This window comes from Phyllostomus discolor, chromosome 2, assembly GCF_004126475.2.
Source record: "Phyllostomus discolor isolate MPI-MPIP mPhyDis1 chromosome 2, mPhyDis1.pri.v3, whole genome shotgun sequence".
NCBI classification, from domain to species: Eukaryota; Metazoa; Chordata; class Mammalia; order Chiroptera; family Phyllostomidae; genus Phyllostomus; species Phyllostomus discolor.
This window is the reverse complement of record NC_040904.2, coordinates 216,781,270-216,807,526: the sequence shown is the minus strand read 5'-3', so window position 1 is coordinate 216,807,526 and position 26,257 is coordinate 216,781,270. Positions and strand designations below refer to the sequence as shown.

Genomic DNA, 26,257 nt, shown 5'->3' with positions numbered 1-26,257 from the left:
AATAAAGATGATTCAAAACCGAATAAAGACGGCATCTAGGTTTCAGAAACGGACCCGAGCCCCACCCGACGGGGTGGGCGTTGCCCCTCTTGCAGAGATGCAGGAGAGGAGAGATAAGGACCAAGAAGGATTCGAGCTTCGGGAAGGACTGCGGGACGCCTTGGTGGCAGGGACCCTGGTGACACGGAACCCGGCGGCAGCGCGGGCCCTCGGGGGACCTGGGGACGCCGAGGCCGCTCCGGGCTCCTCTGCGGGACTAGGGAGCTGCCCTGGCCACCCCGTGCCCCCAGCCAGCCAGGCAACAGCAGCGTGCTCTCCCCGGCCCTCAGAGCTGCGGCGGGGGTGGGGCTGTGCAACCCCTGAGCCCGGCTCTGGGGGCCCAGGGACCTCCAGCTGGGGGACGCCGGGAGTGAGGGTCGCAGGGCGGAGTCCGCCCAGGCAACCCGGCTGGCCCCCTGGGGGGCGGGGGCCGGTTATGACCCTGGGGGCTTTATGACTTGGTGCAGCTCTGACTGCCGGGGCGGGCCTGTGTGACCCCAACAGCGGACTAGGGCGGGACCGCGTGACCCGGGGCGGGGGCGGCGCGGCCACTCGCGGACCCTCCTCCCGGAGGATACCATGGCGCGCGCGTCCCGGCGCCCTAGCCCCCGCCCCCACGCCAGCCCCCGCCGCACTGCGGACGGAAGCCCGGACCGAAGCCTCGCGCCCCGCCGGGGCTCCCTGTCCTTCGGCCCCGCGCGCGCCCAGCGCCCCCGCCGCAGCCGGAGCCGCGCCCCGCGTCCGACACCCCCGGCGCGCCCGCGCAGCCCCACGCCCCGCGCCGGCCGCCGCTCCGCGCGCTCCAAGCTCCACCGCCGGCGACCCCCACCCGCACAAAGCCCGGAGCAGCAGCCCCCCGTCTCCCGGGGCAACCTCAGGACGCTCGGCGGCGCTGCTGGGGGCGGGAGCCCAGTTCGATCCTTGGGGCCACTCCTGGGTGAGCGCGGCTCCCCTCCCCCACACGGCCGGTGCCCGCGGATCCCGGACAGGACTTCACGCCCAGCCCCACCGCCCTCGCAGCCTCTGGCCGGCGGTTCCCGGAGAGTTCCAGCCCCCTCCGGCCCCAGGGGTTCCAGACCACACCCTGGGACCTGCGGACCTGCCTAGACCCGCCCCGGCCCTAGACCCGCCCCAGCCCCGCACCTGCCCTCGGATCCCCGACCTGCCCCCCAACCCCAGACCTGCCTTCCGGGCCCACGCTAGCCCCCCAACCCCGCGCAGGCCCCTGCCCCAGGCTTGGATCCACCGCCGATACGCTCTCCGTGCAGGGCCCGGAGCCCGGGGGAAGAAGGGCGAGCTGCCAGAGGCTGGAACGGAGCCGGGGGAAAGGAAGAGGCTGCTGTCCGCCTCCCCGGAGGGAGAGTGGAGAGAGGACAACAGTCAGTACCGCCCGCGCGCGCCCTTGGCTGCCCCGGGGGCTCGGCCCGCACAGCGAGGGCCGCGGGCTCCCGCGCGCCCGCCGGGGTGGTGTCGGGGAAAGTCCGGCGCAGGCGCGTTTAGGTTCTGGGTGTGTTCAGGGACCTGCCGGCCTGCTGTAAGGCCCGGGCCTGGCGAGAAGTCCTCACGTCTCCCGCGCTTCTTCTGACTTCGCTCTTCAAGATCTGTCTGGGTCTTCTCGGACTTCTATCGCCATATAAATGTTAGTGTCACACCGTGAATTTACACACACACACAGACACAATCCCGCCGGGACTGACCGGGAAGAGTTCAGTCTGGGCAAGGAGTAACATCGTGACAATGTGGAGTCCTCCGGCCCGCGGACATTCAGTTAATTCTTGTCCGCAGGGGCCTGCGGTTCAGCGTGCAGTCACGAAGCGTCTTTCGTTAGATTTACTCCTAGGTCTTTGACGTTGTTGATGACATTCTAGGGTTTCCTTTTCCAATTGTTCCTGGTATACGGGAATCCAATGGATTTCTGTTTTCTGACTCGGTATCTGGTGACTTCCATAAACTCACTAATTATAATAGCGTGTAGATTCATTTCGACGTGTTACTTGCTCGGTCATCTGCCAATCTTTTCCATCTGCATGCATTACATTCCTTTTTCCCGCGTCGTTGCATGGGCTAGCTCTCCCGGCACAGTGCTAGATGCAGGTGGGATGGTGGACTCCTTCCCTTCTCGTTCCCACGCCGGGGGGCTGAGTGCTGGGCCTTTCGCCGTGAAGTGTGATGTTGCTGGGAGCGTTCAAGGAGGTTCCCTTTTATTCCTGGTTTACTGGCGGTTTTTAATGAATAGCCGTCACGTTTCATCACACACTTTCTTCTGCGTCTGTGGCGATAACACCTTCTTCCCTCTAGTCTGTGAGTGTGGTGGGTTATGTTGATTCACTGTCAAATATCAAACCAACTTTGTAGCCGGGGGCCAAACCCCCCGGGTCATGCTGTATTGTTTCATATGTCAGTGGATTTGACTGACAGATTTTTTGAGATGTTTGAGTCTGTTTTTACGGACGGGATTGGCCTGGGCCATTCCTTTCCTGTAATGTCCTTGTCAGATGTGGGTATTAAACTGACGGCTTCGTGAAAAGATTTGAAAAGAGTCCGTTTTTCCTATTCAGTGGAAGGGTTTCTATAAGGCAGTTTTTTCCCTTAAATATTTGGACGGATTGACCTGTGTGCCATCTAGGCCTGGAGTGCTCATGGTGGGAAACCTTTAAATTGTGGGTTTCCTTACCACAAATGGGCCTGTCCAGGGTCCCTGTCTCCCCGAGGTCAGCTCCTCGGCCGCGTCTTTCCGGGAAGACGCCGTCTCCCGTGTCCTGTCGGTTCCCCAGCACGTGGACCTTCCTGTTACCATCCTGTGGGCCGTGGGCCGAGGGCCGTGGGCCGTGGCCTCCCGCTCTCACTCCTCGTGTTGGCGGTTCCTGCTTCCTCCTTTCTCCTGGCCGGCCGGTCGGGCGGTTTACCCACTTAGAAGTGTTTCAGAGATCCAGCTTCCTCCCGGTTCCGTTTGTTTTCTCTGGAGCACCTTTGCTTTTTACTTCATTCAATTCTTCTCTTCAGTATTTTCTGCCTTTTTGTTTGCTTGTTCTCTTTCTAGCCTCTCAATATGGCAGCTTAGCTAATCTTCAGTCTGTTTTCTTTTCGGATATACTCATTTAAAGTCTATAAACTTCCCCCTAATCACAGTTTCAGCTGCATTGTAATGCTTTGATATGTCGTATTTTCATTATCATTTAACTCAAACCATTTAAAGATTGCTTTGGTTCATTTTTTTTTTATTTTAAAAGTGAGCTGCTTAATGTTTGAACATTCAGGGAAGTTTCTGTTTACCTCCTCAGCCCCGAATCCCCCACCGCCTCCTCTTGGGGCAGGGTGGGTCCCAGGAGGGGTCAGAGTGTCTGTCCTTCTGCTACCGGCTTTTTCCTAAGTAACTTTAATTCACAAATAATCAACATGTCAAAGTGGCACATTTTGGGCAGCCTGCCCCAAACCCCGTTGTTGGTCTGAAAAAAGAAGCCAAGTGGAGTTTTGTTTGAATGGCTGGCTGATTGAACCGGTTTCGTCCGCTCAGGGCTGGTCTCTGGTGGTCCTTGATTCTCAACAACTGTCCCTTTTTTCTAAATTTCTAGTTTATTGCCATGAAGTCCGTAACATCCTCTTAGTTTGTAAACATCTAAGGAAGGGTTTCCTGTCCGATCATTCCTTTCTCCTGCTTTTTCTCTTTCTCGCTCACCGCTTCACCAGTTGCCCGTTGATTTCACTAGGCTTAAGTGTTTGGCTTGGTTGATTCTCTTTATTGAATTTTTAGAAAATATTTCATTAATGTCTCCTCTTTATTAATTTTCTTGTACTTTGGAGGTTTGAATTTACTGTGTCCTTTCTCAAGTCTTGAGGGGGCTGCTTCCTGCTGTGTTTTTAGCCTTTATGGTCTTGTCATGAACGCGCCCTCGGCTCAAAACCGCTCTGTAACCGCAGCTTGGTGGCCAGCGAGGGCTGGCGTTTGGCATCTCTGTCACTGCCCGTCCAGGCCTGCGCCCGGCTCTGCGTCTCGGCCACTTCCTCGGCCACGGGTGGGGAGGGGTGGTTTTCCGTCTGGTGCTTGGACCTGTTATTGATCGCTAACCTAATGGCATGTGATCGGGGGCAGAATCTTCTCTGGGCTCAGTTTTGGTGAGTGCGCCCCAGGTCCTGGAGTCAGCGTGCATGGGGCCGTGGTGCTGGTGACGTCTGGGGGTCCATCGAGTTCAGATCTCGGTCCCCACCCACCCCGACTTTGTTGGCTCGTCTCTCTCCCGGAAACACAGCCTGCACTGCCCTATGGCCCCAGGCCTGGCAGTGCTGCCGGACATTTGCACCCGGGGTTTCTCCTGCCGTCCCCCCACCCCCAGGTCTATGAGCATAACAGGTCAGTGTTTCCAGCTCAGAGGTCGTGCAAGCAGAATCGCCGCACGCCCCTCTGGGTCAGGCTGTCTGATGTGGGGTGGTCAGTATTTTCCCCAGTCTGTGACCTTTCTGTTTCCCTCACAGAGCAGTTACCCCTTTAGTCAAGCCCGGTGTGCCAGTTTTCACTCCACGGTCGGTGCTTTCTGGGCACCGGCCCCAGCTGGGGGCAGCGCGTGCATCCTCCGTTTTCCCGAGCTGTGTGCCCGGCTCTCCCACGCAGGTCCAAGCCCCGCTGCAGGTTCACGGCCGTGCATGGTGCCGGGCCGGGTCATGGGTCGCTTGCCTCACAGGGCGGTGCTTCAGGGGTTGAGCCTGAGCCTGTTGGCCGTGTGGACTCGGGGCTCGAGGGCCCAGGGGGGAGGGGCCCCAGGAGGAGCAGGTAGGTGGCGGGTCTGCTGGCCTGCCCCACTTGAGATTGACCATGGACAGCCAGGGACTGTGGGTCCAGGAGGCAGCAGGAGGTCAGGGGTCTGGGTGGGATACACCCTCCTGCGGCATCTGAAGGGGGGATTTAAAGCCACTGAGTGGGAAGAGATGCTCCAGGCCGTTGGACCAAGCAAGCAAGAGATCGGGGGTCCGGCATGGGCACCCCAATCGTAAGGGTGGAGAGGGAGGGAGGGGAAGAGGGGCTGATGTGAGGAGGGGCTGACCCTGAGTGTCCAGTGCCACCGGAGGCCAGGCCCCGGGAGTGGCGTGGGACCAGCCTGTGCATGCGTGGCCTTCACATGAGCGTGTCTGGCAGGGCCCCAGGGACGGTGTGGAGAGGTCGGTGGCAGGAGTGTGCAGTGTGCAGGGAGGAGGGTCTCCATGTTAATTTTCAAGTTGGTTACTGTGAAACTCGGTCTGGGTTGATGGGAGTCTTGTGGCTGGGGTCCCAGGAAGGAATGGAGGGGGGCTGGTCTTGAGGGCTGGCCCAGGCTGGGGCTGAGGGGAGCTCACTGTGAGGCTGCACAGCAGTGGGGGACCCTGTGAGGAGAGAGTGTGCCCCGAGGCTGGGCTGTGGGGGAGCGTGGGGAGGGGATCGCAGGGGTAGGAGCTGGAGGCTGGAGGGGCAGGGAGGGGGTATAGGGAGCAGAGGTGGGGCTGCACTTGCTGCTCTGGGCTGGGGTCCCTGGATCAGTCCCTGAATGGAGGACAGCCCGGTGCCGGGTGTGGGTGGGCTGGGCCCGGGAGGTGGGAGGGGCCGGACCTCGGTGATTCTGCCTGGTGTCTGTTCTCTGATGTCCCTTTTCTCTTTAGCAGAATTAAAACGAGGAATTTTCCAAGACTGGTCTCCTTCCCTCAAATTAGACAAATACAAAATAGCGAAGCAACTGACAGAAAAGGCAATCAAGGTAAATGCTCGTTGGGGCTTGGTGGGGAAGAGCACTTTCCACAAATGGAAACTGACTTTGGCATTTGGAGAGTGAGTGGCGGGCTCTGACGCCCCCACCCCACCCCACTCCACCCCGAGGGCCCCCACGTGGAGGCTGGCACCAGAGTTACTTTTTATTTCAGCCAGATGTTGGAAATGAGGGCACTATCAATGTTGGGAACGTGCCGGCCCCTGAGCCGCGGAAATCTGTCCCGTGTCCTGCCGTGTGCTCACTTTCAGCCACGGGCTCTGCGTCAGAGACAGGCTTGGTGACTCACCAGCCCCCCTGTGTGGCCCCCACACCCCAGGCCGAGCGTCCATGGCCTTGCTCCAGAGGCGGGGGCCACGGGAGCCCGCCAAGTGCAAAGCGCACTAGTGCGCAGACCTGTGCTCGGTCCTTTCCCTTGAAGCGCAGCCCTCGAGCCCCCCTGAGCCACACAGCTCGCCCTGCACCTGTCCTCGGGTGGCACGTGTCGTTGGGCCGCAGCCACCGCAGTCCTGGTGGAGGAGCGTCTGTCACGCTGGGGGGCCGCCCAGGGGCGGCCCCCCGATCCCGGTGCCATCTGTGCCGCCCCGCCCCCAGCAGCTCAGTGACAAACCCGAGCCCCCGAAGTTTCCGATGCAGAGGTCCCTCCACGGTCGGGGGCGCTGCAAGCGCCTGCGTGCGCAGGGTCTCTGCGGAGCGTCAGCTGACAGTGTTTCATATCCGTGTGATTGCCGATGGGTCCTGGGCTGCTGCAAGTACGGCTGGGAACGTGCACACTTCTTCTGGTTATTTGTTACTGATCTCTGGGCTGGTCGCGGTCTGTCCAAGGTTCTCCCGCAGGGTTCGGACGCGTCCTCGCTTCGCCAGTTCTCGCGAGAGGCGGCGCGGATCGCGGTCTTCTCGGCCGTGGCGGAGTCCGCTGTTTGCGTTGTTCCAGTCTGTGCTCCTGTGCTCGCGTGGAATTTTTGTCTGCATGCTCTGTTTGGAGAGCCACGTTAAATACCCTGTTTTAATGTGGATTTTATTTATTTATTTAGAGAGAGAGAGAGGAAGGAGGGAGACAAACATGGATGCGTGGTCCCCTCTCGCGCGCCCCCTGCCCCCTCCTGGGGACCCGGGCGCAACCATCCCAGCATGTGCCGGGACTGGGAATCGAACCGGTAGCCCTTTGGTTCGCAGGCCTGGGCTCAGTCCACTGGGCCACACCAGCCAGGGCAGATTTGTCTGTTCTTTAGTTCTGTTCATTTTGGCTGTAGACGACTTACCCTATTGATAATGGGTGCGTACACATGTATCTTTCCACTGAATTGACTCTTTGACCTATGAAATAATCGTCTTTAGTGATGTTAATTTGTCCCAAAGCCTGTTTTGTCTCAGATTTAGCCTCTTTCCTTTTCTGCCTATCCGTAGGCCTGTGTTTTTGCTTTTTCTTGCAATAACAAGGAGGTGGCTTTCACAAAGTCTAGTCTGGCGCTCTTCACTGGGTAGCTGCAGCTCGAAGTGTGTTTATCTAGTTACACTGCCGTTGTCGGGGGGCGGGGGGGAGTCTGCCTTCGCTCACTGGGTCTGTCCTGTCCGTTGGCCTCATTTCCCGCTGCACCGATCACTTTCAACAATTGCACTTCCTTCCCCTCCCCGGAACGCGAGAGCCGTGTCCCCTGTCGTCCTTCTTTCTGTGACTCCCTGAGGAAGGCTCCCCGAGGTCTGCGGCTGCCTTGGTAGAACCAGCCAGTCCTTCTGCAGTGACCGCTCTGGCTGCGTCCGGGCAGGGCTGGGGTTGCCGGGCCCAGCCTCCGCCCCCTAGGGGCAGCGGCCCTGCTGAGAGTCAGCTCCGACGGGCTTTGGGTAGATTTTCAGAGCGGAAGGGGCTCCTGCTGACCAGCCAGCTTTTCCCTGGGTGCCAGAATGCGAACCCACAGCTTCTGGCCACAGGCCCCCCCCCCCCCCCGGGTCGGCCCCCCCCGGGTCGGCCCCCCGGGGTCTGAGGGGGCAGGCGTGTGGAATGTGGGTGTGCAGCTCCCCCACAGCGGCCGTGCCGTGCTGAGTAACGAGCCCCCGTGAGCTCTGCTGCTGCTTAAACCCCATTCGTTCCCTGAGAGTTTCTGTGGTCAGCCGTCCAGGCCGGGCCCTCGGCGTGGGGCCTTTTAGGACTGAAGTTGAGCATCAGCTGGGCGGGGGGGGGGGGGGGGGGGCTCATCTGAGGGCTTGACTGGGGGAGGACCCCCGCCTCAGCCCCTCACTAGTGGGCAGAACGCATTCCTCGCGGCCTCGGAATCTGTGGCGCCCTCTTCAAAGCCAGCCACAGGGAGAGGGGCCCCACTGCTGCGAGTCCCCAGCTGCAGGGCGCCCAACCCTTGTCTGAGGGGTTCGCCTGATTAAGTGCAGTGCACCCCCCAGGGTGGTCTGTCTGTCTGACTAATTCAAGGCCGACTACTCAGGGACCCCTGTGAGTCTGAGCCACGTCCCCCTCCTTCCCTAACCCCCTTGCCTGCTCCCACAAATTTGTGAGGTCCCAAGCTCACTGCTGAGCTCGCAGTGAGTCCTGACTGTGCCCCAGTCACCCCTGACAGTTGTCACCCCTGGGGACCCGGCCCAAGTGTGTCTAGCCTGCGTCCTCAGCCACACGGGCCCCAGGGCTGCACACGACCATCACTCTCCTGTCCTCAGACCCTGGAACCGGAACCAGTCCAGCCTGGGTCTCAGGAGCACCGTGGTTCTGGGTGTCGGTGCCCCCCATGTGTGTGGGAGGGGGTGGTGAGAGCGTGCAGGGCCCCCTGAGGATGCAGATGCCCCCCTCAGCTGGGTCCACGTGTCCTGGGAGGTCCCTGGGTGCACCCCGTGCCGCACGCACCCCCCCCCCCCCCGGTGCTCTGAGAGCCACCCTCGCAGCAAGAGCTCACACGCTCTCCGGGCCTCTCGCTGCAAACGCGCTCTCTCACTCGAGGAGAAGAAGATCTTCTGCATCTACGGGCACTACCCCGTGATCCGAGCCGCCCTGCGCAGGAAGGGCTGGGTGGAGAAGAAGTTGCACCTGCTGCCCCGGCTCACGGCCAGCGGCGAAGCGGAGGGGGGCGCTGGTAGGTGTCGAAGGCTCTGTCCCTCCGAGTCCCGTGTCCGTGTGTCCGTTCCGAGGGCCCGGCTGTGTGCCGACCCCGCAGGCCCTGTGACTCGGGCCTCCCTCGGGGGGCCGAGGCCCCCACTGCCCACACCTGAGCTCGCCCCCCACGCTCTCCTCCAGGCATCTGGGTGCTGGGCGAGTGCCCTCCAGCCCTGGCGCTGGCCACTGCTCAGTGTCCCCACTGTGCCTGCCTGACCATCTCTCTCTGCTCCGGCCTCGGCTCCCTCACGGTCCTCGAGGCCCACACCACTCCCCGCCCCTGCCCCCACCCCGGGCCCTGACCCTGGCACCAGGACCAGCGGGCCAGAGCCCGACTGACCCTGCTCCACCTTGGGACCCGCCAGGGCTCCTGCAGACGGGGCGGCCGGGAAGCCCGGGGCTGTGTGGCCACGGTGGGGGCGGCGGCGGCGTGGAAGTGGGTGCCCGTGGGCAGACGTGCAGGCCGTGACTCGAGCGCGTCCCCCACGTGTGTCTGCAGACGGCAGACGTGCTGACGGCAAAGAGAACCAGGACGTGGCCGTGGGGGAGACAGACGACATCCACGACATGATGGTAGGTCCCTGCACGTCCCGGGGGCCGGGGCCGAGCCGTGACCTCGCGCTGCCCACTGTGCCGGTGGGGGGGGCCAGGACCAGGGTCGCGCCAGGCCCCTTGAGTGGCCACTGCAGAGCCGGGCTGGGGATCAGACAGCCTGGGCGGCAGGCTGCAGGACACACACGTGTGTGCATATGTGTGGGTGCACATATGTGTACCCGTGTGAGGAGCAGGCAGGAGAGCCTGCCTCCCTCTCGTGAGGCTGCGGCAGCGAAGACCGTGCGCTGCAGGCTGCGCCCTGACCCCCAGGCAGAGCCGAGCCCAAAGGGGCCCAGCCTCGTGACTTGGGGGGGGGGGGCGGGGGGGGGGGATGCAGGCTGCAGTGACGGCCGAGAGCCGATGTGCAGACTCGCGGCGCCCTCCCACAGGGACCGCGCAGACCACCTCGAAGGGTGCAGCGTCACTCCGTGACTCCAGGGGGCACGGTCCCCGGGGAGGAAACCAGCACACTCGGCTCCATTACTTTAAGGAGGGCCTGTTCCTCAAAGACACTGTGAAAGGGTGAAAAAGACGAGCCTGGGGCTGGGGCGCTTTGCAGTGCTCGTGTGGTTTAAAAGCTGTGACGCCCGGCGTCACCACCCAGCCACTGGGTTGCCCCGCCCTGGTGACCACCTAAGGCTCCGCCCCTCACCACATAACAGGCACAGGAGACCAAAAAAAATATATGGCCCAAATGAAAGAAAAGATCAAAGCTCCAGAAAAAAATACAACTAAGCGATGAAGAGACAGCCAGCCTATCAGATGCAGAGCTCGAAACACTGGTGATCAGGATGCTCACAGAATTGGTTGAATTTGGTCACAAATTAGATGAAAAAATGAAGGCTATGAAAATCGAAATAAAGGAAAATGCACAGGGAACCAACAGTGACGGGAAGGAAACCAGGACTCAAATCAATGGTTTCAACCAGAAGGAAGAAATAAACATTCAGCCAGTACAGAATGAAGAAACAAGAATTCAAAAAAATGAGGAGAGGCTGAGGAACCTCCAAGACATCTTTAAATGTTCCAACATCCGAACCATAGGGGTGCCAGAAGGAGAAGAGGAAGAGCAAGAAACTGAAAACTTGTTTGAACAAATAATAAAGGAGAACTTCCCCAATCTGGCAAAGGAAATAGACTTCCAGGAAGTCCAGGAAGCTCAGAGAGTCCCAAAGAAGTTGGACCCAAGGAGGAACACACCAAGGCACATCATAATTACATTAGCCAAGATTAAAGATAAGGAAAGAATCCTAGAAGCAGCAAGAGATAAGGAGACAAGTTACCTACAAAGGAGTGCCCATTAGACTATCAGCTGATTTCTCAAAAAAACCTGATAAGCAAGAAGGGGCTGGAAAGAAGTATTCAAAGTCATGAAAGGCGAGGACCTACATCCCAGATTGCTCTATCCAGCAAAGATGTCATTTAGAATGGGAGGGCAGATAAAGTGTTTCTCAGAATAAGGTCAAGTTCAAGGAGTTCATCATCACCAAACCCTTATTATATGAGACGTTAAAGGGACTTACTAAGAAAAAGAAGATAAAAAATATGAACAATAAAATGACAAGCTCACAGTTATTAACAAACCTAAAACAAAAACAAACACAAACACAAACTAAGCCAACAACTAGAACAGGAACAGAATCACAGAAATGGAGATCACCTGGAGGGTTGTCAGCAGGGGAGGGGGAGGGGGGAAAGGTACAGAGAATAAGTAGCATGAACGCTAGGTAGAAGATGAACAGGGGGAGGTTAGGGGAGGGGGAACAGTGTAGGAAACGGAGAAGCCGAAGAACTTGCACATACGACCCGTGGACGTGAACTAAAGGGGGGTGTGCAGGTGGGAGGGGGTGCAGAGTGGAGGGGAATAAGGGGGGGGGATGGGACAAGTGTAATAGCATAATCAATAAAATATATTTTAAAAATAAAACAGGTAAAATAAAATAAATAAAAATAAATAAATAAATGAAAATAAAGGCTGGGACGCCCGGAAGGGGTGGGGAGCCCGCAGATCAGCCCCAGACGAGAAGCAGGGGAATGGGCGAGAGCTGGAGCGGGCTGACGGCACACTGTCCATTCGTTTCTGTGACGGTGACCCGGGGTGACACCGAGTGGCATCCGTGTGCAGTACAGGCTGGGGCGCGGGGGGGACCCCAGGTCCAGGCGGCTCCGTCCTGGACGCACTTCCCGCCCCAGCGCCCAGCACCTCACCCCGCGGGTCCCCCCCCACCCCTCAAAGTGTCACGTCCCTGTGCTGGGCCTGCCCTCGGCGAGGGCTCGGGATGAGGCCGGGACGGGGCGCTGGCTCCCTGGGGCCCCAGCGTGGGCGCGGGGCCTGCAGGGAAGGAACCCGGGGGTCTTCGCCGAGGTCAGGGGGCGTCTCTGGGGGTGGGGTTTTGGAGAAGGTTTTCGTTTCCTCGTGCTTCTCGGTGAGACTGTTTGACCGAACACGTATGTGCCACCGTTTGTAGACTCCAAGCGCGGGGACCCCTGGCTGGGCCCCTCCGCAGCCCCTCAGCCTCGCGGGTCCAGGGAGGAGGGGTTCCAGGTCAGGGGGCGTCCGAGTTTCCCCCCTGCGTGCACACACCCCCCTCTGAGCCCCCACGGGCTCCCACGGGCCGGCCGCTCGGACAGCACGCTGTGTCCCCACCCCCTTGGTGCCCCGGCAGCCAGGGTCGGACCCCACCCCCACAGAACTTGCCCCTTGAGAGCAGGAGCCCGCGGTCACGCTGCCCCGGGCCACGCACAGGCGTGGGCCTCCGGCCTCCGGCGGTCGGGCGGCAGGGCGACCGGAGACACGCGGTTGGCAGCCACGTGCTGTTGCTCACACTCCCATCGCCTCCGCTCCCGGTGACGTCCCGACCGGGTGAGGCCGCGGCCCGGGGCGCTGGTCCTGATGGGGGTTTTCCTGCCAGTCCAGGTTGGTGAGAAACGAGACGCCCTACTTCCTCTGGACGATCAAGAAAGACGCCGTCGACTACCACAGCCTGAGTGGCGACCAGGCGCTGAACCACTACGGGAAGACGGCGTCCTTCACCACCAAGGTGGGGGCAGGGGCGGCGCCTGGGGGCTGCCACGCAGGGACCCCCACCCCGGGCTCCTCCCGCTGCCCCTCAGGGGCCGCACCCAGGGCCCCGAGTGCCCCTCACTGTGTGCCTGGGAGACCCCTCGGCCACAGCGACGCCCGCCTGCGGGTGTCCAGGCCAAGTGTGACACAGGGCTGGACCCTGGCTCTGGGTCCTGGGGGGCTCTGGTCCCGAGGAGGGGTGGGCCACCCTCGCCTGCCCCCACGGTGACTTACAGCCACAGGGACAGTGACGGGGGCTTCCCGACTCCCCCACCTCCCAGCCCCACAGCACCTCCTGGAGGGGGCTGCCCCTCACTTATCTGAGGGCTCAGTTTCAGGGCCTGCTCGGACCCACTGGGGAGGTTTAACAGAGGGTTTCCTGGCAACCAGGGGACTGTCCCTTCAGCAGGCAGGAGGGGGTCAGGGACCAGGCCCAGCACTGCCCCCACCCCCCGCCTCCCAGCGGGGGGTCTAGGCCTGGGCCATGTGCGCTCTGCAGTGTGGATGATGCCTGTGGGTGCCGCAGTCGGGCCGGGCTCCCTGCAAGGACCCCTGTGCCTGGAGGGGTCAGCAGCGAGCTCAGACGGGGGCGGGGAGCTGGACCCTGGATGCGGGGCTGCCCGCCAAGCCTCTGTAACCATAGGTCACGCCCACAGGGCCAGAGTGGTGGGTGGGCAGCTGCGTGGTGGCCCCTCCAGCTTGCTCCCACCCCTCCTGGGCCCGAGCCGGGGCACGGTTCAGGCCCCTGGGAAGGGGCACAGCACCCACCACCCTGGGTGCCCTCGGATAGCCGCCAGCCCCTGCCACACCTGCCGGGGACCCAAGGAAGAGCCCAAGGCCCCCCCGGCCAGCACATGGCGGGGGGAGGGGTCGCTGGGCCACCGGGGGCAGCTGGCCAGGGACCGGGCGGGGCTGGCGGGGGAGCAGAGGCCAGGCCCCGGGGCCCCGGGCAGCAGGCGGGCCTGACTCCGCTCTCCGCTGCCCCTGGAGATCGGGCTGTGCCTGAACATGAGGAGCCTGCCGTGGTACGTCCAGGACAACCCCGAAACCTTCTTCCCGCGCTGCTACGGCCTCTGCTCCGACAGCGAGAAGCGAGAGTTCCTGGGTGCGTAGCCGGCCTGCGCCCAGGAGACCCACGGGGCCTCCGGGCCGCCTGCCCGCCGACACGCGGCACGGGCCTCGGGAGGGAGGTGGGGCAGGCCTCGGCTGGGGGCGGGGCTGGGGCCAGGGTGAAGGTAGAAGGTGAGGGGCCGGCCCCCTCCCAAGACCTGGGGGCTCAGGTCCATACGTGTGGTGAGGGCTGTCCACAAACTTCCTCGGGCTGCGAGGGCAGGGGAAGGGGGAGACCGGCGGAGGCTGCGTGGCTGCGGTCTGGAGAGGCGGGCCTGGCGGTGCGGCGGGGCTGGGCGGGCTGGGGACCACAGGCTCTGGTCTGGGACAGAGGGAGGGCTGCCGGTCGACCCACCGACCGGCCACAGGAGAGAGAAGGCGGTCAGGGCAGGCAACCCGTGTTCCCCAGCGCCCGCCCCGGGGGCTGTGGGGACGCGGCATCTGCCCGGCACCCCTGCCCCGTGCCTTCACCCCACCCGGGCCCCAGAGAGCAAAGGACCAGCAGGGCGGGGGGTGGGGGGGCGTGCTGGAGGTGACAAGGGTGGCGGTGGCCTGCGGCCAGGGGCCTGGCGGGGCTGGGAGGGGAAGGGCTGGGAGGGGAGGGGGCCGGGAGCCAGCTGGGTTTGGTTGTGTGTCTGGGGCCCCGGGACAGAGGGGCAGGCAGTGTCGTGTGAGCTCAGGGGCATCTGTTCTGAAGGAGGGAGGGGGCTGGGGTGAGGGGCCCTGGGGTGGCGGGGGCCAGGAGGGGAACTCAGGCTCTAGATGCTTCCAGAGTGATAGCAGCCACTGGGGGGCGGATGTCAGGATGTCGGGGGGGGGGGCGGCCTCTGCTGAGGGGAGGAGGGAGCCGGTGAGGGGGCAGGTGCCGGAGTCTGAGGGGGGCACAGGGTAGAGTCTGGGGTGGGGGCGGGGGGCACAGGCTTGAGGCTCGGGCTCGCTCTGGGTGCGCTCACAGGTGTGCGGCCCCCAGAGCTGCCTTCTGTGCTGCGTGGGTGCTGGGTGGGTGCTGAGAGCACCGGCAGCGAGCACTGGGTCCCGTGGAGACCGCAAGCCCAGGGAGGTCTGGGAGGGCCTGGGGGGCCTGGGAGGGCCAGGTCCCGGTGGTGCCGTGGGGCTGCGGTCCAGTGGGAACCCTCCGGTCCAGAGGGCGGGAGCCGTGCACGGGTTCTGCCTGTGGGCCGGTCGCTGGGTGGGTTTGAACCCTCCCCCCACAGAGGCGTGGGAGTGGGCGGTGGGACATCTGGGCCGGGAGGGCGGGTGCTGGCTGAGGCCCCCGGTCCCCAGCATGGGCAGAGGGGGCGAGGCCTCGGTGCCTTTCCAGATGACTTCCGGCGCACGGCGGCCTCCAGCATCCTCAAGTGGGTGGTCAGCCAGCAGCACTGCTTCAGGGGCAAGGCCCAGAGCCGCAGGGCCGCGGCGGCCGCGGCGGCGGCGGCCGGCGACGGTGACCCCAGCAGCCAGAAAGGTGAGCGCGGCCGAGGCCGGACAGCATGCTGGGGGGACAGTGGCCGAGGGGCTGCGGCTGTGCCCCGGCGGTCCCACGGTGGGGGCTGGTTCTCCGTGGTTTCGGGCCTGAAAACCCAAAGAAGGTTCTGGGGGTTGTTGTCCGAGTCACAGAAGCAGTTTGAGGTTCGCAGCGAGCGACAGTGAGATTGGGGTGCCGCCCCTCACCCCCCACCCCGTGCTCACATGCCTGGTCCCCCCTCCATCAGCGTCCCCCGCAGAGGGGTGCACTTATGTGGGCACGCCACCGTCACCGGGAGTCCACCGTGTGCGTCAGGCTCCCTCGGGGCTGTGCGTCCCGTGGGCTGGGACACATGAGCAATGCCACGTGTCCCTGGCTGCGGAGTCACCCGGAGGAGTCTCACCGCCCCGAAACCCTGTGCTCTGCCAGGGCGTCCTTCTCCCTCCCCAGCCCCCGGCAACCATGGCTCTGTCACCGTCCCCGCGGGTCGGCCCTTTGCAGAAAGTCGCAGGGCTGGAGTCCCACCGCGAGGGCTGCTCTCCCTCAGAAACGGGTGCTTGAGCTTCCCGAGTCTCCCCACGGCCCGAGCTCGCTTCCCTTTACCGCCCAGCGACGTCCCGCTGTGCGCCTGGACCCCAGCCTGTCCACCGCCCCCCGCTCACAAGGCCGCCACCTCGGGCTCCGAGGGAGGGGGACACCTGCCCAGACAGGTGTGGTATCCGGGGCGCTGCCCACAGAAGGTCGCCCGGGAGGCCAGGCAGCCCTGGGGGCTGCCAGGGCCACAGCCAGTGCCTGCTCTCGGGTTCCAGGTGCCACGGCAGACGACCCGGGGCCCACGGGCCTGTCGGGGCAGCTGGTGGACACGGCGTGCCGGGTGTGCCAGGCGTACCTGGGGCAGCTGGAGCACGAGGACATCGACGTCTCTGAGGACGCGGCTCAGGGCCTGACGGAGGAGGAGTGGCAGGAGCTGACCCAGCAGTACTACTCCCTCATCCAGTGAGGGCGCCGGTGGGGTGGGGGCAGGGGAGGGTCTGTCCCTCAGATGGGGTGGGAGGGGGCTGTGCAGGGAGGGCGTCCATCTGGGTGCAGGATGCCGTGCGGCCAGCGTGGGCGGGTCGGCTGTCCCATCAGGACGCCCCACAGGGGAGACGCTGTCCTAGGTGCCAACCGCTGCCTGCAAGGGCCACGCCAACCTGGGGCCACACACAGGGACCCCACCTTTGTCTCCCTGCGGCCATTACTTGGCCTAGGCACGGTGCTGCTGGGATGCGTGTGCGGCCCAGGTCCACACGTGGGTGCCCGGGGTCCCCAGCACCCAGCCCGGAGGGGCCCTGCGAGGTCAGGCTCCCGGCGCCCCTGGTGGCCTGAGGCTCCAGGGGACCGGCCGGCCGGCCCTGCCGCCCGGGGAGCCCGAGAGCCGCCCCAGAAGCTCACGCACGTCCTGCACTCTGGGTTCCAGCGGCGACGCTGTCATCTCCGACCCCAGAAGCCACCTGTCGCGGTGCCAGGCCCTGCTGAACAGGATCTCGGCCGTGAGCCCGCAGACCGAGATCGACGGGCTCCGCAACATCTGGATCGTCAAGCCCGCGGCCAAGTCCCGGGGCCGAGGTGGGTCCCGAGGTGCCCGCCGCGTCCCCCGGCTGGGGCCTGCGGGGACGGCCCGCGGGGACGGCCCGCCGGGACGGCCTGCCGTGGGCGCGGAGGGGGCTGGACGCCGGGGTCCGTGGCGGCTCAGGACGCGCCGGTGCCCCGCAGCCCTGGGTCTGGGCGTCTCAGCTGGGCTGACCTTCCGGCCCTTGTTCTGGGCGTTGCTGGTTACCCTGCCCGGAGCGCTGGGGCTGTGCTGGCTGCGGCCTGGCCCCGGTCCCGGCCTCCCCTGCCCGCACGCACCCCTCCCCGCCAGGGGGCCGGCGGGGCCCGGGGGCTGAGCGCTGGCCTCCTGCAGACATCGTGTGCATGGACCGCGTGGAGGACGTCCTGGAGCTGGTGGCCGCGGACCACCTGTCGGCCAAGGACAACAGGTGGGTGGTGCAGAAGTACATCGAGACCCCACTGCTCATCTACGACACCAAGTTCGACATCCGGCAGTGGTTCCTGGTCACAGACTGGAACCCCCTGACCATCTGGTTCTACAAGGAGAGCTACCTGCGGTTCTCCACGCGGCGCTTCTCCCTGGACAACCTGGACAGGTCGGTGCGCTGCTGGCGGGGGCTGCGGGTGGGGGCGTGGGCGGCGCGCCCAGGCCGTGTCGGCCGCCGCCGCCGCCACCAGGGGGCGCACGGGGCGCCGAGGTCGGGCGCCCGTGGGATTTCCCTCCCAGGGGAGGGGCGCAGGCCTGCGGCCCCTCGACGCCCGCGCTCTGCACTCCTACGAACCGTGTGTCTTTAGAGCGTTCCGGGAGCGCCCCCTCCCATCCCTAAGCCCCGCTGCTCCACCTGGGAGCCCGGCCCCCACCCCAGGCTGGAGGTTGGGGGAGCCCCTGGACTCGTGAACAGGCGCGACCCCACGGGGCAGCGAGAGCCCCGCCCACCCGCGGCCGCAGCACCACGTGCTCGGGTGTGATGTAACTCTCCGACGTTCGGTGGTTTCCTTTCCCTTTTGTGAAACTTAATCCCGGGGCGGTATCCACACCAAGACCCGATGGACACCCCCAGACACGCAGCTGGGGCCGCCTCGGAGCACCTGGGGTGCTTCCGCGTGTCCCCAGGGCGGTGGTTCTGTGTGTGTCGCTCGGGACGGGGCCTGAGTCCGGACGAGGTCCCGGGGAGCCTCAGCGACTCTTTCCCTCTCGGCCAGCTCTTCAAGGGCCCCTAGGTGGTGGGCTTCGGACCTGGGGCCCTTGTCCCAGGTGGGCTTCGAAGCTGGTGGGCTTCGGACCTGGCCCTGGCGTGGTCTCTCGGGCACCCCCGGGGCAGGACCGGGAGTGGACGGAGGTCTCCTGCCCGGGAGGCGGGGGCGGGGCTGAAGGCGGGGCCAGGGCGGGGCCCGGCCAGGGGGCGGGGCCCGAGGCGGCGCCCTGACCGCGGCCACGCCCCGCAGCGCCGTGCACCTCTGCAACAACTCGGTCCAGAGGCACCTGCCGAACGACAAGGGCCGCAGCCCCCTGCTGCCGCACCACAACATGTGGACCAGCACCACGTTCCGCGAGTACCTGCAGAAGAAGGGCCGCGGGTCCGTGTGGGGCAGCGTCATCTACCCGTCCATGAAGCGGGCCGTCACCCACACCATGAAGGTGGCGCAGGACCACGTGGAGCCGCGCAAGGGCAGCTTCGAGCTCTACGGCGCCGACTTCGTCCTGGGGCGCGACTTCCGGCCCTGGCTGATCGAGATCAACTCCAGCCCCACGATGCACGCCTCCACGCCGGTCACCGCCCGGCTGTGCGCGCAGGTGCAGGAGGACACCATCAAGGTGGTCGTGGACCGGAAGGGCGACCGCAACTGCGACATCGGCAACTTCGAGCTGCTGTGGAGACAGGTGAGGCCAGCCCGGGCGGGCGGCGGGGCAGCCGAGACTCCTGCCTCCAGGGGGCGCTCCACGGACCGGGGGCTGCTCCTGGGGCCGCCTCCCGCAAGCCCAGCGGTGGGGAGTGGGGGAGGGCGCCCGGCTGGAGAGATGCCCGTGGGCTCTGGTCCTTCCAGGCCGTTCCTGTCGGGAACTACCATGTCCTCCTTCGTGTCTTCGGGGAAGGACATGTCCCCTTCAAAGGTCCCCCTGCACGCCCTGGTCTCTGGCCTCCGGCTCTGTGGGTGGGACCCTGCGGGGGGAGGCCCCCGTGGGCAGCCCAGCCGTGAGAAGTGTGGTCAACGCTTCTCTGAGGCCTTACGCCTGCTCGGCCGGCAGATCCAGGAAGGGGGGCCCTGGGCCCTGGTGAGGGGCAGCTCAGCACCCCTGACCTCGCCCCCCGCCCCCCGCCCCGCAGCCTGCGGTGGACCTGCCGCAGGTCCACGGGTCCGACCTCTGCGTGGAAGGTGTCGGCGTTCGGAAAGCCAAGAAGCCAATGCCGCCCATTCCCAACCCTCACTTCCTGTCGCCGATCTTGGACATCCAGCCGGTGAAAGTGAGGTGCCCTTCGGCCCTGTCGGAGCGGGCGCCCGGACCCCCGCGCACGGCCCTCCCGCAGCCCTGCAGCCTCAGAGACAGAAAGGTACCTGCCGGCCCCCCGCCCGGGCCCCTGCCCTGCTCCCGGCCGGTCCGGCGGGAGGACACAGCTCCCGGGTGCCCTGTCAGCACGCAGACAGCGTGGCCCCGGAGCCGGTCTTCTGTCCGAGCGACCCTCAGGCGCAAACGTGGCGCCCGTGCACCCACTGCCTGCTGTGCATCCGGGCGCGGCCACCGTTGGGGGCTCTGTGTCGGTGCTGCGGGTGCCTGTGCCTGCCTGCTGGGGGCCGCCTGCCCCACGCTGCCTGCTCCGCGTGCCTGGGCTCCGGGGCCTGTCTTGATGGGGCGCCGGCCTGAGCTCCGAGCAGGGGCTGGGGCTCCCCGGGCCCCACCAGGCTGGTGGGAGAGTGGGATTCTGTCACGTCGGTTTCAGGAGCCAGCCGGGCACCCGGGTCCCCTCCATAGGACCCATGGGTGACAGCCTTTGTCTCGCTGTCTCCTGGGGTTCGGTGCGGATGGAGGGGACTGAGGTCGAGGTTTGAACATCTCTGGGCTCCTGCATTCGTTTTGCTGGAGGAGCCAACCACGTGGGGCCTGGGAACCCCCGCCCTGGGCCTGGGCTTGGAGTGCGTGCCGGCGGGGTGGCCAGGCTGGGTGGGCGCCCCAGCGCTTCCCATGGGGCCCGGCCCACAGCGGTGGCCCGGGGAGCGTGCGCCACGGAAAGATCCAGGTGGTGCCCACGCCCCGCCCGCGCTGCCCACGGCACTCACCGCCCCCGATGCACGGCAGCTCCCCTGCTGGGGGGCCGGCCTCTCCCCTCCCTCTGGCCCTGACCCCAGCAGCTCTCTAACTGCCTGTGTGTCTGTGGCGGGTCAGGAACCCCTGGGCTGTGCTGGCTCCAGCGGCGAGTGTGTGCCGTGCCTTCCCCCCTCCCCCGCCCCTCCCCCCCCCCCGAGCTGCCCCCTGAGCCCCAGGGCTGCGGGGACAGCTCTGGTCTGGTCTACTGTCTGTCACCAAGGCCTGGCAGCCCGCCGTGCATCAGCCCACCCCTGGAAATCTGGGTATTTTTCACTGTTTTGAAAACGTGCCTCCTCGTCCGGGTACACTGTGCAGCTGTGCACAGACGTCTGCCCAGGAGTGAAACGCCGAGCGGCCGGGCACCCACAGCGTCGACGTAACGGGACGCCTCAGCCGCCATGTCCTGAGCACCGCAGACATGGCGGCTTCAGGGACAGAGGCGGACTCTCTCCGGGGGCCGGGGGCCAGGCTGCGTGCCGCAGGGAGCAGTCCTGCTGGTCCCCTCCAGCTTCCGGGGGTCGCTGGCAATGGCCGGTGTCCCTGGGCTCACGGACGCATCGCTCCACTCTCCGGGTTCACGCGTGGCTCCCCCCGAGTCCAGGTCGCCCCCTCACAAGGCCCCCATGTCGGGGCCAGGCCACCCCCCCCAGGGTCCTCCCGCCGGCCCCGTGTGCGGGGACAGGCTGCCGCCAACACCTCTGTTGCGCCCTGGAGTTCCGGCCAGAGCGCCCGGGCGAGGCTGGGCCCGTCGGGGCTTCCGGGCTCTGGAGCAAACGCTCCCTCCTCGCGGGGACGGGGCTGCGGGCCATCCCCACATGTGGGCCTGCGGACACCCCAGCACGCGGGAGCCCGGTCTTTCGTCCTCGCCCCGAGCCCACGTGGTGCACGCGGGGTGAACCTTCTCAAGAACGTCACCCATCTCTGAGGTTATCGTCAGCTTCATCCCGTTAAATCGTCCGCCCCGCGCCCTGTTACAGTGTGGACAGTGTTGACCACGGTTTCGGGGTGAGCCCACCCTTGCGTCCCGGAAGGACCCCGACTCGGCTTGACCGCTGGTCTGGCTCGGGGCCCCGTTCGCTGCCTCGCGTGTGGCTAACACCCATCCTCCACCACATTTATGTTTCGTCCTGCCGCGGACAGACTCCCACTGTTTCTCGTTCAGACGGTCACAGTCAGTGCTGCTGTGAGTGTTCCGGGATTTGGCGAACACGTCACTCCGACCTCCAACCGCAGGGCTGCCCGCCGGGCCGCTCACCCGGCCCTGGGAGACAGTCCCGGCCGGTTCCCGCAGCGGCTTCCCGCCGCAGGGCCCAGGCGCGCCCGCTGCCCACCCCAGACCCTCCGCCCCTTCCCGCAGGGGAGCGGGGCATTTGCATGGCGGCTTCCTGGTGCGTTTCCCCGATGACTCACGGACTTCGGTGTGTCTCCCTGTTCCCCGTCCGCTCGCGCACGCCAGGTCTGTCCAGGAAAAGTGCAGCCACTGTGACTGCGAGGCGAGCGGTTTGCTCGACATCGGTGCCGCGGGGCAGCCGAGGAGTGTGGGCTGGAATGCGCCCGTGTGACCAGCGATGACCTCACTGGGCCAGTCAGCAGGGCAGTGCAGACGGCTCAGTGAGCGGGTGCACCGTGCGGCCGTCACCCTCCAAAGGCCTGAGCGAGCAGAGCGACGAACCTGCGGCAGATTTTGTGTTGAGCTCGAACACTCCTCCGCAGAGGTTATTTGGAAGATCCAGAGGGCCGCAGCTGTGGGCAGCTGGTGGCTGGCAGCCTGTCTCAACAACAACGCGTCCGCTCATGCACCACGTCTCGTGCGGAGCTTTTGGGGAAACATCAAACCTCCCAGGTGACTCAGCCCCGCTCCAGCCCGGGTTTGGCACCGTGCGACTTCTGGCTTCTCCCCAGACTTGAGTCACCTTTGCAGGGGAAGAGATTTCAGACCATCGATGAGATTCAGGAAAACACGACGGGGCAGCGGATGGTGGCTGGGGCGTGGCTCACCCTGCGGCGATTTCCCTTTCACCCTCCGACCAGCGCCTCTCGCTGCCCGCGGACTCCTCATTCCACACGCCTCTGCACCGGCTTCCCCTTTTAGGATTCGCGCTTTGTGTCCTGTCCCAGGAATCGTCGCCTCGGCCCTAAGAAACGGTCCGTTCAGTTGTTTCTCCTCAGTGCACCTGCCCTCGCTGGGTGCCGGGGGACAGTTCACATGCACGCCCGAACCCCGCCGGGAATCGCCGTGGCGTGCAGGGTGGGAGTCGGGCTGGTCAGTGGGCGCTCCACGGACCCCACGTGACACTCGGGGGGCGCCGAGTCTCCCTCCCTCGGCGGCACCGTCAGCGCAGCGCTGTGCTGTCCGGTTTCTGGGCTGTGCTTGCCTGTCTGGCGGTCAGGCTGCGTCGTGTTGGGCAGCCCTGCCCTCCCCCTCCCCGTGGGGCCCACGGCCCCCGAGTGGGACCACGGGCCTCCTGCCGAAGACGTGTCCTAGAGGGTGCCCCCTAGGGAGGGCCCGGCGGTGCCACACCCGGAGGAGCTTTGGGTGCACAAATGTCCTTTTCACGCTTGTTTCTGAAGGGACAGATTCTCCGGGGAGGAGTGGGGCTGAGGCCCCTCGTCTCGGCCCCTGGGCTCACTGGACCCTGCCTGGCCTCTCGGCTGCCGCTCCTGGCTGTCCGTCCGTCCGCCTGGGGGCCGCCGGTCGTTCTGGCCTGCGGGCCTGGGGTGTGGCGTGCCGCTTCTTCCGGCGGCAGTCTGCGGAGCCCCGCCCCCTGCACACGGAGCCGTTAGCCGGTGACCAGAAACTCCCAGTCCTTCCCGCTCTGCCGGCAGCTTCCCCCTCGCCCCCCGCCGGCTTCGGGGCGCAGCGGGGCGAGCGCCTGTCCCCGGGTCTCCGGCCGCTGGTCCCGGGCCGCCTCCGGGCCGTCCTCGCTGCGCCAGGCTCCGGGACACCGATCCGTGTGCCGAAACGTCAGTCCCAGTTACGGTGGTTCCGTGGTGCCGGAAGCTCTCCTCGGCAGAGCCGTTTGGGTCCCCCCACCCGCTCCTTCGCCCCCTGGCCCGCGATCTCTGACAGACGGAAGCGGTGCCGCGTGCAGGGCCCAGCCGCGCCTGGCGGTTGATGGCGGGGACCAGTCTCAGCCCTGACCCGGCGCCGGGTCTGCCGGCACGCCCTCTCGTCTCCCTGTCAGGGGCGAGTCGTGGGGGTGCTTTCCGTGCCTTCCGGAATGCAGGTCCAGGCCCCTCCGGTCTGGAGGAAGGTGCCCGGTGTCATTTACGTCCAGAGCAGACACATGGCCCCCCCCCCCCCCCCGCAGCCCCAGGATAAGACTCTTGTGGGAATCTGGGTGCCGGCCGGGGCTGTGTCCTCTGGGGTTTCCCCGGCACCGCTCCACACCGGGGTCCCTCCCGTGGCGCCCCCCGCACAGGGGCAGGTGTGGCCCTTCAGGGTTACTGCTTCGCAGAGCGGTGGGCGCCTCTGCCCTCCCTATGGTGGTGGTCTTCTGCCCCCACACGCCGCCGGGGCCTGGGGGTGCCCGAGCCCCGGACCCCCTGGCTGGCAGACTCAGAAGGAAGCACCCGGGGTGTCCCCACCGTGGAGGCAGGTCACCCCTTGCTCCTTTGCAGGGGCTGTGTTGCTTCGAAGAAGACTCTTTTCATAGTTATGCCCCCAGAAGGGGAGGGATGGGTCTGCATGGAAGGGTACCAGCTCCTGGGCACACTGTGCCCCCTGGTGCTGCCCCCTGGAGGCCCCTACCTCCCCCCGGGGCTCTGGGCTCTGCCCATGCCCCTCGGGCGCCCGCAGGTGCTGGGCGCTCGCCGCTGGCAGGCACTGCTCCACTCACACGTAGAAGCATGTCCAGCCCAGTCCTGTTCTTTACACGGAGCCGGCCTGGCCCTGACCCTTCCAACCCCGTGGGGGATCCTGTGTCGCCCTGGAGTGCATTGGTGGGCAAAGAACTGCCCAGCCAAGCTGCCCCCCCCCGGGCTGCTGGGCCTGCTGACCCCCAAACTCGGTCTCCCACCCTGTGCGGGGCCCCGCCGTGCACCTGCAGGCCCAGGGTGCCCTGGGGGCCTGGTGGGGAGGGGAGGGCCGTTTCCCGGTTGGGGCGCAGCGTCTGCTCCGGGCTCCAGGAAGCTGCGGGCTGCTTTGCATAGGCTCCCGGAGGCACCGCAGGGAGGGGTGACTCAGCCCTGCGTGGGGAAAGAGCGGGCCCGCCGGGCGTGGTGTCTCGCCCGCCTGCTGTGCTCCTGAGGCACGGCTGCCTGGGGTCCCCGTTCCCCCTGCCCCCCACGGGGGCCTTGAGTGGCCTGAAGGGAGGGGCACCAGGGCCAGCGCTGGGGCGGGGGGGTCAGAGACCCAGAGACAGCCTAGGGCAAGGGCAGGGGCCAGGCCCCAAGGAGGAGCACGGAGGCCTGTAGGGGCTGGGCCAAGGCCCCAGCTCCTCAGGGAGGTGCAGGTCCCAGCTGTCTGCTGGCCTCCCCGCCATGGGTGTCTGAGGCTGTGTGAGGCAGCAGCTTCTATCGGCCCTCAGGGGGCAGGGGCAGGGGCCTCACAGGGGCCAGCCTGCCCACCGGGGCCTGTCACAGCCTCTGCCGGGCTGCCCGTCCACAGCCCCCTTGCCCAGCAAGGTCCTGGACGGGCTGGCACGGAGCTCAGCCCGCCGCAGAGTGGACGGTGGCCCCCGCTGCCGGCGCATCCCCAGCTGCCGGCGGGAGACACTCTGTCGGCCCGTGCTGAGCCCCTGGCCCTGACGTTCCGGGCTCGGCCAGGCCGGGTGGAAGGACCAGGGTCTTTCTGGGCATGTCTGGTTGGGAGGAGGGCCAGGGTGGGTCCAGGGCCAGAGGAAGAGCTAGAGAAGGGGGCCCCTTTGGGGTCACCAGTGGGAGGGTCCTCTGCCCTGGCCTCCTGAACACAGGCTGGGGGACAGCCCACGTGGCCCTGGGTGTCACGCTGCGGGACTTGCTCGGGGGCGCGGGGGCGGGGGGGGCACCCAGGCTGGCTGTGGCGGGCGGCACACGGTGGCAACGGGCTGTGGGCTTCCTGCGGGGGGGCCAGCCCCTGTGTGCCTCACTGCTGCCCTGACCCCCCTGCCCCACCTGGTTGGGACCACCCACTGCCTCCGGTGGGGGCGGGCAGGGGCAGGAGGACAGAGGAGCAGGGCAGGGAGGACGCCCCCAAACCCCCCGCCTTCACCCGGAGACACGAGGCCCCTGGGAACTACGCCTTGACTTGAGCGGAGGTTGGGTTTCCCGAGAGCTGGGGTCTGTGCGGGGCCAGGTGGGCCTGGGAGCCAGCTGGGAGTGGACCTCCACCCAGGTCCTTGTAGGGGGTGAGAGTGGCCCTGGGGGTGGGGGGCAGGAGGCAGCTGTCCCAGCGGCCCCTGGGCCTGGCCTGGGGTTGTGGGCGTGACTTCAAGGATGAGAAGCAGAGTCTGGGGGCCGGTGCTCAGCCCCCGGGCGTGGGGCCTGGGGCCGGGGCAGGTGGGCAAGGGCTCAGGGCCTCTCTCTCCCCCCAGGGCTGCGGAGGGGCCCGCCCGCGCCGCGTCTAGTGTCCCCGGCTGCTGCCGTCCGTCCAGCCCCGCCAGCGCGGCTGCCCCTGCACCACCGCCAGGCCCGGCCTCCTCGCCGCTCACGGACCTCGGGACCCGCAGCCCCAGCCGTGGCGCGTCTCCTTGGAAACCTGCACGTAGATGAGGAACCTTGTATACAGAGCTATTTTAGCGGAACCACGCAACTCTGACTGTGCTGTTTCTTACGGAGCCCCTGCCCCGGCCCAGTGCCTGCACCCCACGCCCCACACTTTGTTTACCTTAGAGACACGGGGGGGGGACGGAGCAGAGGGAAACACCGTGGGAGGCTGCCTCTCACGCACCCGCCCCAGGAACCTGGCCCACAACCCAGGCCTGTGCCCTGACTGGGAATCGAACTGGTGACCCTTCGGTTCCCAGGCCGGCACTCAGTCCACTGAGCCACAACAGCCAGCCAGGTCTGCTCACTCTTTTATCCAACAGAAGTCCTGCTCTGCTGGTCCAGGCTCCTGGCGCCCCTGCGTCTCCTTCCACCCTGGGGCCGACCCTCAGACGCCGCTGCAGCGGGGCGTCTGCGCCCTTGGCTGTCCGCGGGCCGTGCAGGCTAGGAAGGCCCGGGCTGAGGAGCCCCTGCAGACTCCTTGGGCTGCGGCTGGGGTGTTCAGCCCCCCGAGCCTACACAGGACGGGGGTCTCCGAGGAGTGGGCGGGGACAGTTCTCTGTGGACACTGGGAAGGCCT

At 65.8% G+C, this 26,257-nt stretch overlaps 1 protein-coding gene across 1 annotated transcript; it reads left to right on the top strand.

Annotated features, from left to right (window-relative positions):
* The first annotated feature begins 618 nt into the window (after positions 1 to 618).
* Positions 619 to 24,741, top strand: TTLL8 (tubulin tyrosine ligase like 8). Its single transcript, XM_036017146.1, has 16 exons — positions 619 to 976; positions 1,107 to 1,418; positions 5,668 to 5,759; positions 8,710 to 8,848; positions 9,362 to 9,435; positions 12,369 to 12,497; positions 13,511 to 13,625; positions 14,952 to 15,095; positions 15,905 to 16,091; positions 16,555 to 16,703; positions 17,041 to 17,284; positions 18,135 to 18,570; positions 19,016 to 19,311; positions 21,226 to 21,380; positions 22,819 to 22,956; positions 24,602 to 24,741. Exons 1-16 carry the CDS (start codon positions 619 to 621, stop codon positions 24,739 to 24,741), a joined length of 3,108 nt encoding a protein of 1,035 aa, XP_035873039.1.
* Positions 24,742 to 26,257: the final 1,516 nt, after the last annotated feature.